General features: G+C 40.4%; 1 protein-coding gene across 1 annotated transcript in view; it reads right to left on the reverse strand.

The window, feature by feature from the left end:
* Positions 1-18,107, reverse strand: part of Ccdc146 (coiled-coil domain containing 146) — a 143,140-nt gene that overhangs the window by 106,951 nt on the left and 18,082 nt on the right. The window contains exon 2 of the mRNA XM_032907072.1: positions 11,778-12,001. Within this exon, the coding sequence (XP_032762963.1) occupies positions 11,778-11,990 (213 nt within the window). The 5' untranslated portion in view covers positions 11,991-12,001. The remainder of the gene's footprint in view (positions 1-11,777; positions 12,002-18,107) is intronic.

Consider the following 18,107-nt stretch of genomic DNA (forward strand, 5'->3'; position numbering starts at 1 on the left):
ATTTTCATTGAAAAGGGTTTTCTTGATTTAATACTTAAAAATACATCTTCAGTTCCCAATATGAGTGCTTCTAATGGTACACAAGATGCGCATTCTCAGAGAGTGGTAGATTTCCAAAGCCAACTTATTCCCCTCAAATGAATTTCTTTCATTAAAGGAGACAATAGCAGCATGAATTAGTTCTCCTATTTCTTATTTTTAAAAGCAGCCTCTGTTTACAATAACTAGTAAAACAAACAAACAAACAACCCCCTCATCCCTGAATCCAAGCTTAAAATCCTGTTCTTCAAGCCTAAAGATGGAATCCAGGGCTGCATACAATCACGCATCCTAACACTGAACTATATAATACTTTGAGACAGGATCTTCATAAGTTGGCCAGGGTGGCCTTGAACACGAACCTCCTGTTTCTGCCTCCCTAGTAGATGGATTATAGTATTATATCACTACTCAGCAAAAAGGTTATCTTCAATGTTTAATCAAGTTCTTATTACAAGTAAGATAACAATAAAAACTAGAGGTAACAAAAACTATTGAACTTAAAAAGCATGCACACCAGTACACACACACACACACACACACACACACACACACACACACACACACACCCCATGGGCAGCTTACATTATGTCAGGAAGCATCAGGGCATCGATAAAGCAAGAGAGAGGCAAATAATGCATGTTGATGAGGCTGTATGTGTCTTGTGTCCTATGCCTAATCCTTGAGCAGGATGTTTGGGGAAGATGTTAATCAAGAAGTAACATAGTAGTTCAGGGAGGGTGGGAGGAATGCTGGATCCTGCCCACCCTGAGTTTTACTGATCTCTTGACTCCCACTTGTTCATTGTCAATCGGTTTGTTTTTTCCAGATTGTTCTTTCCAACAACAGCCTGAATTCTTGGCCAGAACCAGTCTTTGTGTAATCATTTTGAAGGTGCCAAGACTGAGTCCTCTTCACTAGTGACCTTCTTTTCTCTGGCTCTGTTGTGTGGTGTTCACTTTACTGACTGGATTTCGAAGTAGCAGTGTGCTTTATAAAGAACAATAGGGCTGTATAATGCTAATGTAAATCATCCCTACATGAACACAAGCTGTGTGGGGTTTTAATTCCTGCAGTGCACCCCTGGTTTGTCCCAATTCTTCTTCTGTAATGGAAATCATTTAAAATCTCCATCCAACTGTCAGAGTAAAAGCAGCAGCAACAACAACAACAGCAGCAGCAGAAACAGCAGCAACAACCACATTAGCAACAACAGAAATAGTAGCAACAACAGCAACAGCAACAGCAACAATCACCCCCCCCCCAAAAAAAACCCACCGCTACCAGAATAGTCAGTATAGTGTGGTAAACTCGAGTCTGTTTAAAATTTCCTAACAGCCACATCAAATCTTAAGCTCCTTTTGTGAGGCTGCCTGGATGTTTGATGGAAAGTGAAAACGTGCCAGCCGTACTGAGATTTACAGAAAGATTTTTAAAAGGAAGTTAGTCCATTAAAAAACCTCACATCCTTCAAGTATGGCTATTCACGAGGTGTGACGACTGGAAAAGGGAAAGGTATTAGGAATATATAACAAGAGCATCACATGTTTATCTTTTCCATTATATATAGTGTTTATTTTAACAGTCCATTTGTAAAACCCTAAAATAGTAGTGTTTAAATGTGTGAATCATGAACGATGTCAAGTCCGGTAAGTGCTAAGGTAAGACGTGGAACACAGGCTTCCTTCCTTGTTCTGTGCATGTATATAACCCAGGGCAAGCCTGTGGGGTGGTAGTGATGACATCAGAGTCCCTTCTCCTACCAGAAACCATAGGAAATTCATCATACAGTATGTTCATTGTGGGTGGGAAGTACATCTTTACTTGTTTACAACTAGCTAATTTATTAATTAAAGCATAAAACAAACAGATATTTTGGCTATTTGAAAATGATTTTAAATTTCTTTAGGGATTGTACCATGAATCTTATCAGTAAAGCTACAGAATGGTGAACCCAGAGAACAGGGGAAGCACTGATAGTCCCAGAGAGTCCCAAAATACTACCACTACTACTACCACTACTACTACCACTACTACTACTACCACTACTACTACTACTACTACTACTACTACTACTACTAATAATAATAATAATAATAATAATAAATAGTAATAATAATAAATCAGGAGAACAGAATATATTTAAAAATATCTGTGGAATGTGTAGATGTGTAAAGGAACAGTTTGTGAAGCACAGAACCATGGACACAATGGCAATATCATTTTTATGCCCACAATGCCAGATGGCCCTGCTAGACACACTGAAGTAGCAAACTCTGGTCCTTTTACAAAGCAACGATCAAGAACTAACTACGCCTGTTCCTCTAGCCAGGGACTCCTTTTGCAAGCTTCAACCCACACACTAGACATTCCTCTTATATCTGTGGCGTCTTCTTAACTCTGGCATTTCCGACTCAATAGTTTAGCCAGTTTCCTAATTCAGCATTCCAAATGTCAAGTTTGGGTCTTCCCTCTCCCCCATCTATCTAGACAGGAAGTCCAGAATTTTACCTTCTTAATGTCTTTCCTAAATGAGCCCACTCCTTTTGCCCACCATACCTGCCTTGGAGCACTCTTGTGTCTCAGTGGCCAGACAAAATGAGGAGACATTTATAAGAGAACCAAAGGATAACACAGGAGAGCCAGGCTTGGGGGAATACTGAAGGCGGCCTTGGAAGTTTGCTTTGAGGCTCCTTGGACCCTGGAGATGTGCCAAGTACGTGTGAACAGTGAGGACAAAGGTCAAAGACAGAGCTGGATCACTTAGCTCAGCTCACCTTGTGCCTACTGACTTCAAAACCCTTTCCCCATCATCTCTTCCTACAGTGACTTCTAAGAAAACTGCCACTTCCGGCTCTGTAATCATGTGTTACCCTTGATTGGCATTTAACATTTCAAGTTACTTTTTCCCAAATAAAACTTGTGAAGGATGGGGTATTCCTAGGCTTTCTGCCTGTGCATCCCCCCTGTGTTTAGCACAGCCTGACATAGGGGGGTCTGTTTAAAAGGAAGGAGGAAGGCTGCAGATTTAGCTCAGGCAGAGCTACTTGCCAAGTAAGCTCAAGACCCTGGGTTTCGTTTTTAGCACCAGGGGGGAAAAAAGACAAAACTAAAACAAAGGAAGGAAGCTGGGCGTTTAGTTCAGTTGCAGAGTACTTAGTTGGCAAGCAGAAGGCCCTGGGCTCAGCCATCAGCTCCATTTGAAAAAACACAAAATTAAAATAAACGGGCTTGAGAGGTGACTCAGTACACGCTGCTCAGTAGTTGACAGAACGTGCTGCTCTCCCAGAGGATCCCAGTCCTAGCGCTGGCATTGGGGTGCTCACAGCTTCTAACTCCTGTTCCATGGGATCTGACACCTCTTCTGGCCTCTTAAGAACATACATACATGTGGCGTGTGCATATACAGACTTGCATATATACACATAGATAATTTTTAAAATCTTTAAAAGAGAAGAACTAAAGGGATAAACTTGATTTTTGTAGTGTTAGTAATAACTAATAAATACTTCCTATCAGCATGTTGGTATACAGTGGGCAGTGAATAAATATCTCTAAGTAGATTAAGATAATTGTGTTGTTATCTCAATTCTTAGCCAATGAATCACTCAACTGAAATTTGTTATACTGAGAAGTCTTTGTAAGGCAGAGGACACTGCCATTCAGACAAAGCAGCAGCCTACTGAATGGGAAAATATCCAAAATAAATAAAGAACACAGGAAAATTGATACAAAAAACAAATAACCCAATTTAAAAATGAGATACAGATCTAAGCAGAGAATTCTCAACAGAAAAATCTCAAATGGCTGAGAAACAATTAGAGAAATGTTCAACATCCTCAGTCATCAGGGAAATGCAAATCAAAATGACCCCGAGGTTGTATCTTATACCAGTCAGAATGTCTATTTTCAAAAACACAAGTCGACAGCTCATGCAGGTGGGGATGTGGAACAAGGGAAACATTTCTTCATTGCTGTTGGGAACACAACCTGTACAGTCACTTTGGAAATCAACATGGCAGTCTATCATAAAGACGGAAATTGATCTACTTCATGATCAAGCTATGCGCCACTCTTGGGCATGTACCCAAAGGACACTTCATCATACCACAGAGACACTTGTTCAACCGTGTTCATTGCTGTTCTAGTCATAATAGCCAGAAATTGGGAACAACATAGATGTCCCTCAAGAGAAGCACGGATAAACAAAATGTGGTTAGTTTACACAATTGAGTATTTATTAGGCTCTTGAAAAAATAACATCAATGAAATTTGCAGACAAATGGATGAAATTAAAAAAAAAGTTCTGAGTGAAAAAACAGATATGATATACATTCACTTAAATCTGGATATTAGCCATTAAATAAATAACCAAGCTATAATCCACAGACCCAGAGAGATTAGGTATGGAAACCTAGAGCAGAGGAAGCCTCCTCCAATATGTGAAGGCAGTCCTAATGAAGTCTCCAAATGAAGCTTCAGTTACAGGGACTGGGTTTCATCCTATTGTGTTGTAGACAGAGATGATCTAATGGAAATCCCCAAACAACCCAGGCTGCTGCCAAGACAAGAAGTTACTCTCCACAAACCAACAGCAAACCTCTTTGCTAAAGGCAACATACACACAGCTCACTGAACTGAGAGGTTAAGGATTGCCTACGTAGAACCTTCACCCCTATGTTCTATCATTTCTCACATGGAACGGCACTGTTCAAGCTATCAAAGGAGGAATGTAAAAACACCAACCCAACCATGAAACCTTTGATCTATACTCTGTCCTACCTACAACATATGCTAGGGCAATGGTGGCACAAAGCTCGTGGGAGTGAAAATTTGACTAAGGCCACTCCATGAGATAGAACCCATGGTTGGCACTGCTTAGGTGACCAAGAACTAGAGTCTAGATATCCAAGAGACCTGGGGCAAAACCAAATGCTACTGGTCTAAAGAAAAAGTAACAATAAAATGACTCCTGATGACATTCTGCTGTACTCATAGAGCAGTGCCTTGCTCAGCCAGCATCAGAGAAGCTTCCTCCTGCAGCAGACAGAACAAATAGAGAGAGAGACCCGTGGCCCGACATTACAGAGAAAGGGACCTTGGAACACACAGCTCCAAATAATATGTCTCCATCAAATACCTCACTGTCAGAGCTTAGAGGAAGCACAGGAGGAGGTCAGAGAACCCCACAGAATGGGAGGCAGGAGGAGTCAGGGAGGCAGAGGGGACAGAGGACATCAGGAGAACAAGGCCTTCCAAATCAATTGAGGAAAGCTCGTATGAACTCCAAACACTCAAGCAGGCCACAGGGCCTTCACAGGTCCACACCAGGCCTTCTGCAAATATACTATAGCTGTCCGTTTAGAGCCTCTATGGGACTCCTGCAGCTGTAAACCAGTGGGTGGGTGGCTCCTGGGTCTTCTCTTGGGGCTTGGCTTGTCTGGCTTTCATACGTTGGTTTTTGTTTTACATTGTATTTTGTTTTGTTAAAAAGTGAAAGGCAACAATGAAGAAACTTTTAAATGCAGCTGGAGAAGAGACAGCACACACACACACACACACACACACACACACACACACACACACACAGTAACAAGACTGTGGCAGCAGGTTTCTTGTCAGAAAGTGCCTGGTCCTGAAGATAACTGTGGAAACCATTTTCCACTGTGATAAAGAAAGAACTTAAACCGATACGTAAGAAATTGTTATAAACACTTTATTACTCCGTTTGTAAGAGTTAAGCAGTGGGTAGTTTGATACTAAGGAAGCTCTAGTGAGGGTCATTTTATCAACAAAGGGAAACCTTTTAATCCACTTACCCACAAAGAGTATCACTTACCGGCACTCCCCAGTTACAAGATTCTGTCTGCTATCCTGACACATCAGTAGAACTTGGCTACAGTCTACCTGCTCTCCCTCGTGCCCCCCAATCAGGGTAGTACTTCCTGTTCTCTAGCACTTGGCTCTGCTGTGTCCATTGGCATATGGATTATTTGTAGGAAAGGAGGAAGAAGCAGCTGACTGGCGTCTGATAAGGGAGAAGAATCAGGAAGCCAGGCGAAATAAAATGATGCTCAAAATGAGATTTGTGCTTGTGGCATTGAGATGAAGTGTTTTATAACTTCTGGATTTTGCCAGAGTGAAACACCCGACAAACAGGGTCAGTGCACACAGACAGAAGCAGGATTAACTGTGCGTGCATTGCAACGTCTAAGGGGAGGCCCATTTGCCAGGGCTGCTTATAAACGTCCTCTGTGACATAGCAGCCTCACTTTTATGCACATACCCAAGATAAACTAATTCCCAAGGAGAAACCTGAGAAAAAAAAGAGATTTACCATGCACAAGTTCAAAGGTACAAAGGATCGCCCCGTGTCTAGATGAAGGGTTATTAATGAATCTCACACATACAATGACAGACAGAGGATGCCTGAACAAACACATGGCACACGGCTCTGTGCACACAGTGTTTAGGGAGAGGCAAACTAACAGAGTGAGTGGGAAGTCTGAACAGGGGCTGCCTTTGGTGGGGGCTACACTTGGGAAGGGTAACGTCAAGGTTGCTAGAAATATACTTTGATCTGATCAAGACCATGATGGTGGGAAAAAGATAAATTCAGGGCCATTTAAAGTGTACACCTAACTCTCAAACTGACAAAGAGAACTCAGAAAGGAAGCAAAATTTGGAGACTAACAAATTCAGATCTGGGGGATTTAGCTCAGTGGTAGAGCACTTGCCTAGTAAGCGCAAGGCCCTGGGTTCAGTCCTCAGCTCCGAAAAAAAGAAACAAACAAACAAAAACAAACAAACAAACAAACAAAAAAAAAAAAAAAGCTTGTAGAGTATCAGACCTCATGCTTATGTATCAGTGGACAAGTGGATAGACAGATATCTACCCTACCTCACAGTTCACTGATGGACCCAAAGGCTCATCTCCCAATCACCATTTTGAACACTGATCCCGATTACTGGGGTAGTTCCTGACTTGAAGATCTTACTGCTTTATGTAGTCATAATATCAGGGAGGAACTTTCAAGTTTTCAGTAAAGATTAGTTATTGACTAAGTACTGAGCAATGCCCATCTATTAATGCCACAGAGTTGGCAATCTAGAGACGCTACAAAAAGCTAAGTGCTCAGGCTATGTCCTGAAGGAATTGGGAGTTCAGGAAGGTTCAGAAGGCTAGGATAGTTGCCAGGGTAACAAAGTATGGTCTATGGAAGGAGGACATCACTTGGAGTTGAAGTTGAAGTTAATTTTATGTGGCAGTGTGAGTAGGCACAATTTTGGGAAATGATCTTACATCACGTATTTTAATATATGATCATTTCCCAGGGTTCTGGATTTACCACCTCTAGATTTCGGAAAGGGCCAACATAATAGACCCTTAGGGCCTAAACAAACGATTAGACTGCAAAGCAGTCTGGGTCTAATTTGCAGAGGACCATCAACACTGCACTAAACACACACTTCAGCCAATATCTGATGGCAGCACAGCCTGTGCACTGTGCCAGTCAGCACCACAGGCCAACGGTGGGACCAGTGTTAGTAACAGTATATCTGTGGATGCTTCTGTATTTTCAGTGTGACGACTTCCGAAATCTGGCATTCTTCAGATACAGCTTCTATTTAAACAACTGAAGGAAAACTAGATACAAAAATTTTTAAATTCTCACAAATCTTAGAGAAATTATTAAAAAAAAAAGGAATTGAGAAATAAAACTACAGTTAATAACTACGCTACATATGTATATATTATACATACTATATATATTCTTTTTCTTATATATTCTTCTTCTTACTGGGAAAGGTACCCATAGTCTCACAAGTACAGGGCTAGTTTTCTACCACTTAGCTATAGTCAGATCCCTTAGTGGTGTTTATTATACAAATAAAGTAATCTTCATCCAATAATTTGTTCTGCAGGACTTTGTAAGTCTGGGGAATAATTCCTGGACCGTGAAGCTGCTAATGCTGATACTCTATAGCTAGACAGTAAGGTGAGTGACATGAAGGTTGATGTATCCTAAACCCCACTGGAGCAGACTTGACAGACTTGTGGTAGTTAATCTCAGTTCTTGACTTGAAACAATCATCTGTGAGACAGGCTTCTGGGAATAAGGGGAAATGAGAACACACACTCTGTGGGTGGCGTCATTCCCTATGCTAAGATCCCAGACTGCAAATAAAGGAAAAGGTGAGCTGAACATAAGCATTTGTTGCTCTCTGATTCCTGATTATGGATGTGATGTGGCCATGTGTGTATCTGCCTCATGTTCCTGGCTGCTTGACCCCCACTACAATAGACTGCACCTTAATACACTCTCCATTAAGTTGATTTTCTCAGAGTATTGGGTGTGGCACATGTGCGCTGGCTGTGAGAGGGCGACCTTGGGGGTGGGTCCTTACCTTCCAGATGACCTATGGGATTATGGGATTCTCCTGTCTTCATCTCACTGTCGGAGCACTGGGATTACAGACACGTGCTGTCCTGCTTGACTTTACCTGGGTTCTAGAGATTTGAACTCAGTTCTTGCATGCCATCTCCCCACCCTGAGCAAGTTTTATCTTGTTTAGCGATTGTAGACTATGTTGGAGAGGATGTTTAAATGCGGCCAAAGGTGGCTGGATTTTAAACAACTCATGACAGACGTAACATCTGGCGGGTCTTACATAACAAGTGTAGCTAACTAAAGTTTCTTTTGCCAGTGAAGACTTTAAGTTTATGACAAGTGCTTAGCATTAGTTTTGATTTCATTAAATTATTATGGGTGGAACCCTAATGTAAAGGTGCCTAGATAATGGATTTCAGCAGAAACTGTGAGCTCTGGTCAGGTATGAATTCATGATTTTAGACCTACCATGGCAGAATGGAGGTAGACACAAATAGTACAGTTACAAATTTTCACACATCTTTTTTTTAAAAAAAAGATTTGCTTATTTATTATATAAGTATACTGTAGCAGTCTTAACACACCATAAGAAGGCATCTGATGTCGTTACAGGTGGTTGTGAGCCATGTGGTTGCTGGGATTTGAACTCAGGACTTCTGGAAGAGCAGTCTGTGCTCTTAACCACTGAGCCATCTCTCCAGCCTACACGTCTTTTTTTTTTTTAAATCTATCCACAGAAGGGCCTAGACACGAGGACACACCAGATGGAATGAGCTCATTCAGCACTGAGATCTTAATTTCCCAGTGTCTATCCCTGGTAAATAACTAGAGATCTTCAAAGGAAGGTCTGGTACCAACCCAGGAGAATTGGGGATGCAAAGCAAACATGAAATACATTTTTGTAAAGTAAGAACGTACACAAAGATGCACAAAAACATTGTGGAGATGAACAACAAGACAAACGAACCTACTTAAGGCGTGAACACGGGACAAATCTGGAAACAAAGTAAACAATGACAGGAATGCGTTACACCCCACTGACTGAAGTAAACCCACCACGCCACATGGACAAATAAGTAAATCGGAAAGTAGAAAGGGATGTATGTATATGTATGTGTGTGTATGTATGTATGTACGTACATGGGAAGCCACTCAGTTCATACAACTGCGGAAGAACTACGCTCCCTGGCTTGGATCTGTAGTCCCAGCACTCAGAAGACTGCTGCAGAAGGATCACTTTAATCCAGGGGTGTGAGAGCAGCCTGGGCAAAACAAAGAGACCTATCTCAAATAAATATGTATGTTCGAGTTGGGAATAGAGAAGAATGCTTGCCTAGCATGTGAGACATCCTGGATTCAATCCACAGCACAACAGTACCAAAACTTCTCCCAGGTGCAGAAGGAATGATGGAATCAGAAACCATGATTGAGCAACCAGCATAAGAGTGATTGGTTTATGTATGGATCCTCAATAGATGTCAAAAACAGATCAAAATGTTAGGATGAATAGGATGCATATATTATATATGTATGTATGTGTGTATATATATATGTAAGTTTCAGGATACGTCATGTGATACAGACTCATGAGGTGTTCTGCTGAGGCAAAGCTCATGGGAGCACACGTGATGTTTGGTGGGAGTATAAATCAGACTCAGAGGACAGTGAAATGCTTGCATAGCTGGCCTTGCAACACCTTGTTGGCCTTGTGTCTTTCTTTGCTCTCTCCTTTGCTGATCTTCACTTCGTTGAGAAAGGCACAGCAGAGAACTTCTCCTGGCATCCTGGCTAGTCCCAGTCTCTCCGCTGACTTGTGTGATTTCTGCTGGGTCGTGCCACCATTGCTGATTTGTGTTTGTTTGATATCCTGTCACAACTGAACTGGACTGCTGGTATCCTGACCAACGGAGATTGGAACTGCCCCAAAGAACTCCTTCTAAACAGGTCTCCATCCCCTTGTCCTATTTACCATGTTTTCTCCCCTACCTTTGGACAGTGGGCTAGAAGAAGGGGTTGAAGCATTTGAGAACCCTTATTAAAAGTAGGTTTTGAAAAATCTAAGCCTACAATCTCAAGATTAGTTATTTGTTAATATAAAAGAGAAAACAATGATGATAAAGAGGAGAAAGCTAAAAGTACAATCTTTAACCAAGTGAGCGACTCCTGCTAGACTACCTCTACACCTGTAGTTTAAGTATTCGCTCAGATCTCACCAGAGAAGCTTCCGTTAGCTTCCTGATGTCTCCTCTGTTAACTGTTGGAATTCATGCCTGTGCTATTGGTATGTAGTCGTACATTGAGGGGCAGGGCTGGATAGCTCCCCCGATGGTGTGGGTGAAGGACAGCTGGTGGGCAGACCAACTCAGCCACTATCTAGGCCCCAATCCAGGGCTTTGAGTTGGTCCACCCCAACATCTACCCCATCTATCATCTGCTGGGGCCTGTAAAGGGGCCTGTCCTGCAGAACCAAAGCTGCAGGATTTCCACAACCCAGGGCAACAGCAGGATGTCTGAGAGAAGTCCTGGTAAGAATCCATAGCATAGTAGAAGCCAGAGGCCTGGAACCAGAACGGTACTCACTGCAATGTACAATCCAAAGGAAAGATCTAAGGACAAAAGCGTATTCTGTGGGACACACTGTGACATACCACAGCTTCCATGACAAGATGTGCCTTGGTTTGCTGTTTTTATTTTGTTTTGTTTGGGGTGGGGGAGATTGCTAGGGTCAGGGGAGAACAGATACAAAGGGACACAGAGGTGAATGGGATTGGGGCACATGATGTGAAATCACAAAGACTCAATAAAAAGTTAAAAACATAACAACAAAGACATCTACACTGCATTGGTCCAGAAGGAAAGGTCAGGAGGACAGGTCAGGTCCATCTTGTTGATAAGACTTCCGTCCTGTACATAGGATTGAGGACTAAAGGAGGTGGCAACAGAACTTTGACAATGCTGTGGGCTTTGAGTTTGTAAGTGGGTGAAGATTATGTTTTACTCTGTATAGTAGTTTGAATATGCTTGGCCCAGGGAATGGTACTATTTGGAGGTGTGGCCTTGTTGGAGGAAGTGTGTCACTGTAGGAGCGGGCTTTAAGACCCTGGGCCTAGCTGCCTGGAAGCAAGTTTTCTCCTGTCGGCCTTCAGATGAAGATGTAGATCTCTCAGCTCCCCCTGCACCGTAACTGCCTGCATGCTGCCATGATGATAATGGACTGAACCACTGAACCTGTAAGCCAATCCCAGGTAAATGCTGCTCTGAGAGTTGCCTTGGTCATGGTGTCTGTTGACAGCAGTAAAACCCTAACTGAGATACTCTAGGAATAATGTACAAAGAGAAACATACCTCATTCAGGCAGAGGAAAGCTGGCGTCTGAGCTAAATCGACGAGGCGCTCCTCCCGAATGTTAATCGTGGGCACTATAACAGAAGAGATGTCTTCCTGGTCCTCTTCTGTTTCTGTCCAGGTTGATGCTCCGCCCTTCTTCTCCTTTCCCTCCTGCTCTTCGTCTTCCTCATCTTCAGATTCTTCCACTATATATTTGCTCCTGTCTTCCATTTCTCACCGTTCTAAAGTAAAGTAATTCTATATTCAATTATTCAAGCATATCTTCACTTACCAAGTAATAGAAAATAGGACAAAGTATGAAACAGTCAACTATAGCAGGTCAGTCTCTGTCTGTCTGTTGTCTGTCTAGAACAAAACCAGGCCTCAAGCATTCTATGCACGTTCGCTGCTATTTACACATACCCTCAGCCCCAAATGTTCTCTACAATACATTCCAATCCATAAGTCTAATGAAAACATAGGCTATTGGTGCCTTGAGAAATAAAATATATAACTAGATGATAAGTTCCCAGGGGACAGAGCTAAGTTTCTGAGTTCAATGGGTACCAAAGTATTATTTATTGAATGGATAAATTTATTGAATGGATAAATATAACCATTTCAATTAAAATGTAACATAAAGTTAGGGGTTGAGGAAATGGCTAAAGCCTTCACTGCAAGCAAAAGGATAAGTAAGTTCTACCCCCGAGAAAGCAAAGCAGGGCAGGGTGCATGAGGCTGCGTGTCTGTAATTCCTGCCCAGTGAGGCTGAGCCAGGACATCCCATCCCCAAACAAGCGGCCCATGAGAGAGAAGCCAACCAGGGGGCTCTGGATTTGATTAAGAGACCCTGCCCCAAAGGATGAGGTGAAAGATCAATCAAGGAAGATTCTGGGCATCAACCTAAGCCTCCACATGTACAATGCACAAACACCCAACATGTGAGCCCACATACAAACCAGGTATACGCATATGTCCTAAAATAATTAGCAGTGACATGGAAAATATAAACCAATAGCCAGGCTGAGAACCGGGCATGGGACGGGAGAGGGAAGACAGAGAAATGCTCTTGAGAAGCAGGTAGAGAAAAGGCATAGACTTCTCAGTAGGGTTGGGGCAGGAATGAAAGGATTACAATAAACTAGAGAGGTGGCTCAGTGGTTAAGACTGCTCTTCCAGAAGTCCTGAGTTCAATTCCCACAACCACATGGGGGCTCACGACCATCTGTAATGAGATCTGATACCCTCTGCTGGTGTGTCTGAGGACAACCACGGTGTACTTATATGTAATAAATAAATAAATCTTTAAAAAAGAGAAAGGATTACCATAAGAACATGGGTCACACATGACCACATAGGAACATGGGCAGGATCTCTCTGTCTATCTACTAGGTCAGTCAGACTCTGCTGTTATTTCTACAGCATGTCCTCACCTCTGCAGCCACACTTAAAGTACTGCACTGTAATTTATTGTTTTTTATATGACTTCCCAAATTATATTTGTCTAGGTATCTTCAACACCAGCAAGTAACACACACACACACACACACACACTAGAATGTATAACAGGAATATTTTCCAACAGAGAAGACAATTTCAGCTACACTTCTCATGATTGCAAACAATTTGCCTGGACTTTCAGATGTGAAATGCTAATACAGAGCCAGTGAAGCCACAATAATCTATTCAACATATTAGAACATTAATTTGTGTAAGTAAAAGTTCCAGAGGAGCGATACGGCACCTCCTCCCTGACTTCTGTCACCAGCTTGGGAACCTTTCTCTACCAGATGTACTCCGCAGGCATCCTGCGGAGTTACCTAATCCAGGACAAAAGGGATTTGTGTAGGGGCCTTTTGCTTTAAAAGCAAGAAAAAATTACTATGAAAATACCAAAATATAAAACTAATCCCTTATAAGATATTTTATTGATCATGAAATATAAATTTAATTGTGATACATGAAAAATAAATATAAACAGCATAAATTACAAGAAAACAATTTATAATAATCTTATATAGTAAAAAAAGTAATAGGGCAGTGACATCTTGCCTGGTCATAAGATTTTTCTGACTTATTTTTCTCCACAAATTACTAGTTAGGTTATCAAAATTTATACTTTTGCAATTTCGTTTTTAGTTGACATCATTGTAGATGATGTCAGACGCTCTTGGGAAATAAAATTGCAAATAAGTTTTGGCAATATTTAATTTTGAGAAGAGGATTGACAATTATCAGGGTAAATTTCCAAAAAAAATCATTTCAAAATATAACATCTAGAGCCAATGAGCCTCTCTAGTAGAACACTTTCATTAATCATAATGGTTAGTCCATTCTTTAAAACACTATTTAAAACTATCCAGGAGGGACCTCCATTATTCTCTCATCACCTCTCTTCCACCTCCACCAGACTTTTTTTTTTAAATATTTATTTTTACTTCATTTTTTTATTGGATTTTTTTATTTGCAAACTTTTGGGCTAATATCCACTCATCAGTGAGTGCACGCCATGTGTTGTTGTTGGTTTTTTTTTGGTTTTTTTTGTTTTGTTTGGTTTTTTTTGTTTTGTTTTTTTGTTTTGTTTTTTTGTGATTGTGTTACCTCACTTAGGATGATATTGTCTACTTCCATGCACTTGCCTATGAATTTCATGAAGTCATTGTTTTTGATAGCTGAGTAGTATTCCATTGTGTAGATGTACCACATTTTCTGTATCCTCTGTTGAAGAGCATCTGGGTTCTTTCCAGCTTCTAACTATTATAAATAAGGCTGCTATGAACATAGTGGAGCATGTGTCTTTGTTGTTATGTTGGAGCATCTTTTGGGTATATGCCCAGGAGAGGTATAGCTGGGTCCTCAGGTAGTGCAATGTCCAATTTTCTGAGGAACCTCCAGACTGATTTCCAGAGTGGTTGTACCAGTTTGTAATCCCACCAACAATGGAGGAGTGTTCCTCTTTCTCCACATCCTCGCCAGCATCTGCTGTCACCTGAGTTTTTTTATCTTAGCCATTCTGACTGGTATGAGATGAATCTCAGGGTTGTTTTGATTTGCATCTCCCTGATGACTAAGCATGTTGAGCATTTCTTTAGGTGCTTCTCAGCCATTCGATATCCCTCAGTTGAGAGTTCTTTTAGCTCTATACCCCATTTTTTAATAGGGTTATTTGATTCTTTCCCCCAATCTGTTGGTTGCTATTTTGTCCTAATGATGGTGTCCTTTGCCTTACAGAAGGTTTGCAATTTTATGAAGTCCCATTTGCTGATTCTTGATCTTAGACCATAAGCCATTGGTGTTCTGTTCAAGAAAATTTCCCCAGTGCCTATGCGTTTGAGGTTCTTCCCCACATTTTCATCTGTTAATTTGAGTGTGTCTAGTTTTATGTGGAGGTCCTTGATCCACTTGGATTTGAGCTTTGTATAGGGTGATAAGATTGGATTGATTTCCATTCTTCTACATGGTGACCACCAGTTGAACCAGCACCATTTGTTGAAAACACTTTTTTCTACTGGATGGTTTTAGCTCCTTTGTCAAAGATTAAGTGACCATAGGTGTGTAGTTTCATTTCTGGGTCTTCAATTCTATTCCATTGATCTACCTTCCTGTCTCTGCACCAATACCATACAGTTTTGTTTTTGTTTTGTTTTTTTTATCACTATTGCTCTGTAATACAGCTTGATTATCAGGGATGGTGATTCCCCCAGAAGTTCTTTTATTGTTAAGGATAGTTTTCACTATCCTGGGTTTTTTGTTATTCCAACTGAATTTGCAAATCGCTCTTTCTAACTCTATTGAGTTGGAATATTGATGGGGATTGCAATCTGTAGATTGTTTGAGACAGGATGGCAATTTTTACTATATTAATCCTGCCAATCCATGAGTATGGGAGATCTTTCCATCTTCTGAGATCTTCTTGGATTTCTTTCTTCCGAGACTTGAAGTTCATATCATACAGATCTTTCACTTGCTTGTATAGAGTCACACCAGGGTATTTATGCATTATTTGTGACTATTGTGAAGGTTGTCGTTTCCCTAATTTCTATTTCAGCCTGTTTATCCTTTGAGTAGAGGAAGGCTACTGATTTGTTTGAGTTAATTTTATATCCAGTCACTTTGCTGAAGTTGTTTATAAGATTTAAGAGTTCTTTAGTGGAATTTTGGGGTCACTTAAATACACTATCATATTATCTGCAAATAGTGATACTTTGATTTCTTCCTTTCCTCTTTGTATCCCTTTGATCTCCTTTTGTTGTCTGATTGCTCTGGCTAGGACTTTTAGCACTATACTAAATAGGTAGGAAGAGAGTGGGCAGCATTGTCTAGTCCCTGATTTTAGTGGGATTGCTTCAAGTTTCTCTCCATTTAGTGTGATGCTGACTACTGGTTTGCTGTATATTGCTTTTACTATGTTTAGGTAAGGGCCTTGAGTTCCTGATCTTTCTAAGACTTTTAACATGAAGGGGTGTTGAATTCTGTCTAAATGCATCTAATGAAATGATCATGTGTTTTTTGTTCTTTGAGCTTGTTTATGTTGTGGATTATGTTGATGGATTTCCATATATTGAACCATCCCTGCATCCCTAGGATAAAGCCTACTTGATCACAGTGGATGATCGTTTTGATGTGTTCTTGGATTCAGTTTATGGGAATTTTATTGGCTATTTTTACATCAATATTTGTAAAGGAAGTTGGTCTAAAGTTCTTTGTTGAGTCTTTGTGTGGTTTTGGTATAAGCGTAATTGTGGCTTCATAGATGGAATTGGGTAGTGTTCCTTCTGTTTGGAATAGTCTGAACAGTATTGGTATTAGGTGTTCTATAAAGATCTGATAGAATTCAGCACTAAACCCATCTGGTCCTGTGATCTTTTTTTTTTTTTTTTAGTTGGGAGACTTTTAATAACTCCTTCCATTTCTTTAGGAGTTATGGGACTGTTCAAATGGTTTATCTGATCTTGATTTAACTTTGGTACTTGGTATCTGTCTAGAAAATTGTCCATTTCATCCAGATTTTCCAGTTTTGTTGAGCATAGGCTTTTGTAGTGGGATATGATGATTTTTTGAATTTCCTTAGTTTCTGTTGCTATGTCTCTCTTTTCATTTCTGATTTTGTTAATTTGGATACTCTCTCTTTGCCCTCTGGTTAGTCTGGCTAAGAGTTTATCTATCTTGTTGATTTTCTCAAAGAACCAGCTCCTGGTTTTGTTGATTCTTTGTATAATTCTTTTTGTTTCTACTTGGTTGATTTCAGCCCTGAGTTTGATTATTTCCTGCTTTCTACTCTTCCTGGTTGTATTTGCTTCCTTTTGTTCTAGAGTTTTTATGTGTGCTGTCAAGTTGTTAGTGTATGCTCTCTCCATTTTGTTTTTAGAGCCACTGAGAGCTATGAGTTTTCCTCTTATCCCTGCTTTCATTGTGTCCCATAAGTTTGGATATGTTGTATCTTCATTTTCATTAAATTCTAAAAAGTCTTTAATTTCTTTATTTTTTCCTTGACCAAGTTATCATGGAGTAGAGCATTGTTCAACTTCCATGTGTATGTGGGCTTTCTGTTGTTTTTGTTGTTATTGAAGACCAGCCTTAGTCTGTGGTGATCTGATAGGATGCATGGGATTATTTCAATCTTCTTGTATCTGCTGACGCCTATTCTGTGACTGATTATATGGTCAGTTTTGGAGAAGGTACCATGAGGTACTGAAAAGAAGGTATATTCTTTTGTTTTAGGATGAAATGTTCTATAGATATCTGTTAAATCCATTTGGTTCATAACTTCTGTTAGTTTCTCTGTGTCTCTGTTTAGTTTCTGTTTCCATGATCTGTCCATTGATGAAAGTGGTGTGTTGAAGTTTCCCACTATTATTGTGTATTGAGCTTTAGTAAGTTTTTTTTGTTTTGTTTTGTTTTGTTTTGTTTTGTCTTAATGAATGTAGGTGCCCTTCCATTTGGAGCACAGATATTCAGGATTGACAGTTCACCTTGGTGGATTTTTCCTTTGATCAGTATTAAGTGTCCTTCCTTATTTGGTTTTTTTGTTTGTTTGTTTGTTTGTTTTGATAACTTTTGGTTGAAAGTCAATTTTATTTGATATTAGAATGGCTACTTCAGCTTGTTTCTTGGGACCATTTAATTGGAAAGTTGTTTTCCAACCATTTACTCTGATGTAGCGTCTGTGTCTGTCTCTGAGGTGTTTCCTGTATGCAGCAAAATGCTGGGTCCTCTTTACGTATCCAGTCTGTTAGTCTATGTCTTCTTATTGGGGAATTGACTCCATTGATGTTAAGAGATATTAAGAAATAGGATTTTTTTCCTGTTATTTTTGTTATTAGAGGTAGAATTATGTTTGTGTGGCTC

This window comes from Rattus rattus, chromosome 6 (genome assembly GCF_011064425.1).
Source record: "Rattus rattus isolate New Zealand chromosome 6, Rrattus_CSIRO_v1, whole genome shotgun sequence".
In the NCBI taxonomy this organism is placed as follows: Eukaryota; Metazoa; Chordata; class Mammalia; order Rodentia; family Muridae; genus Rattus; species Rattus rattus.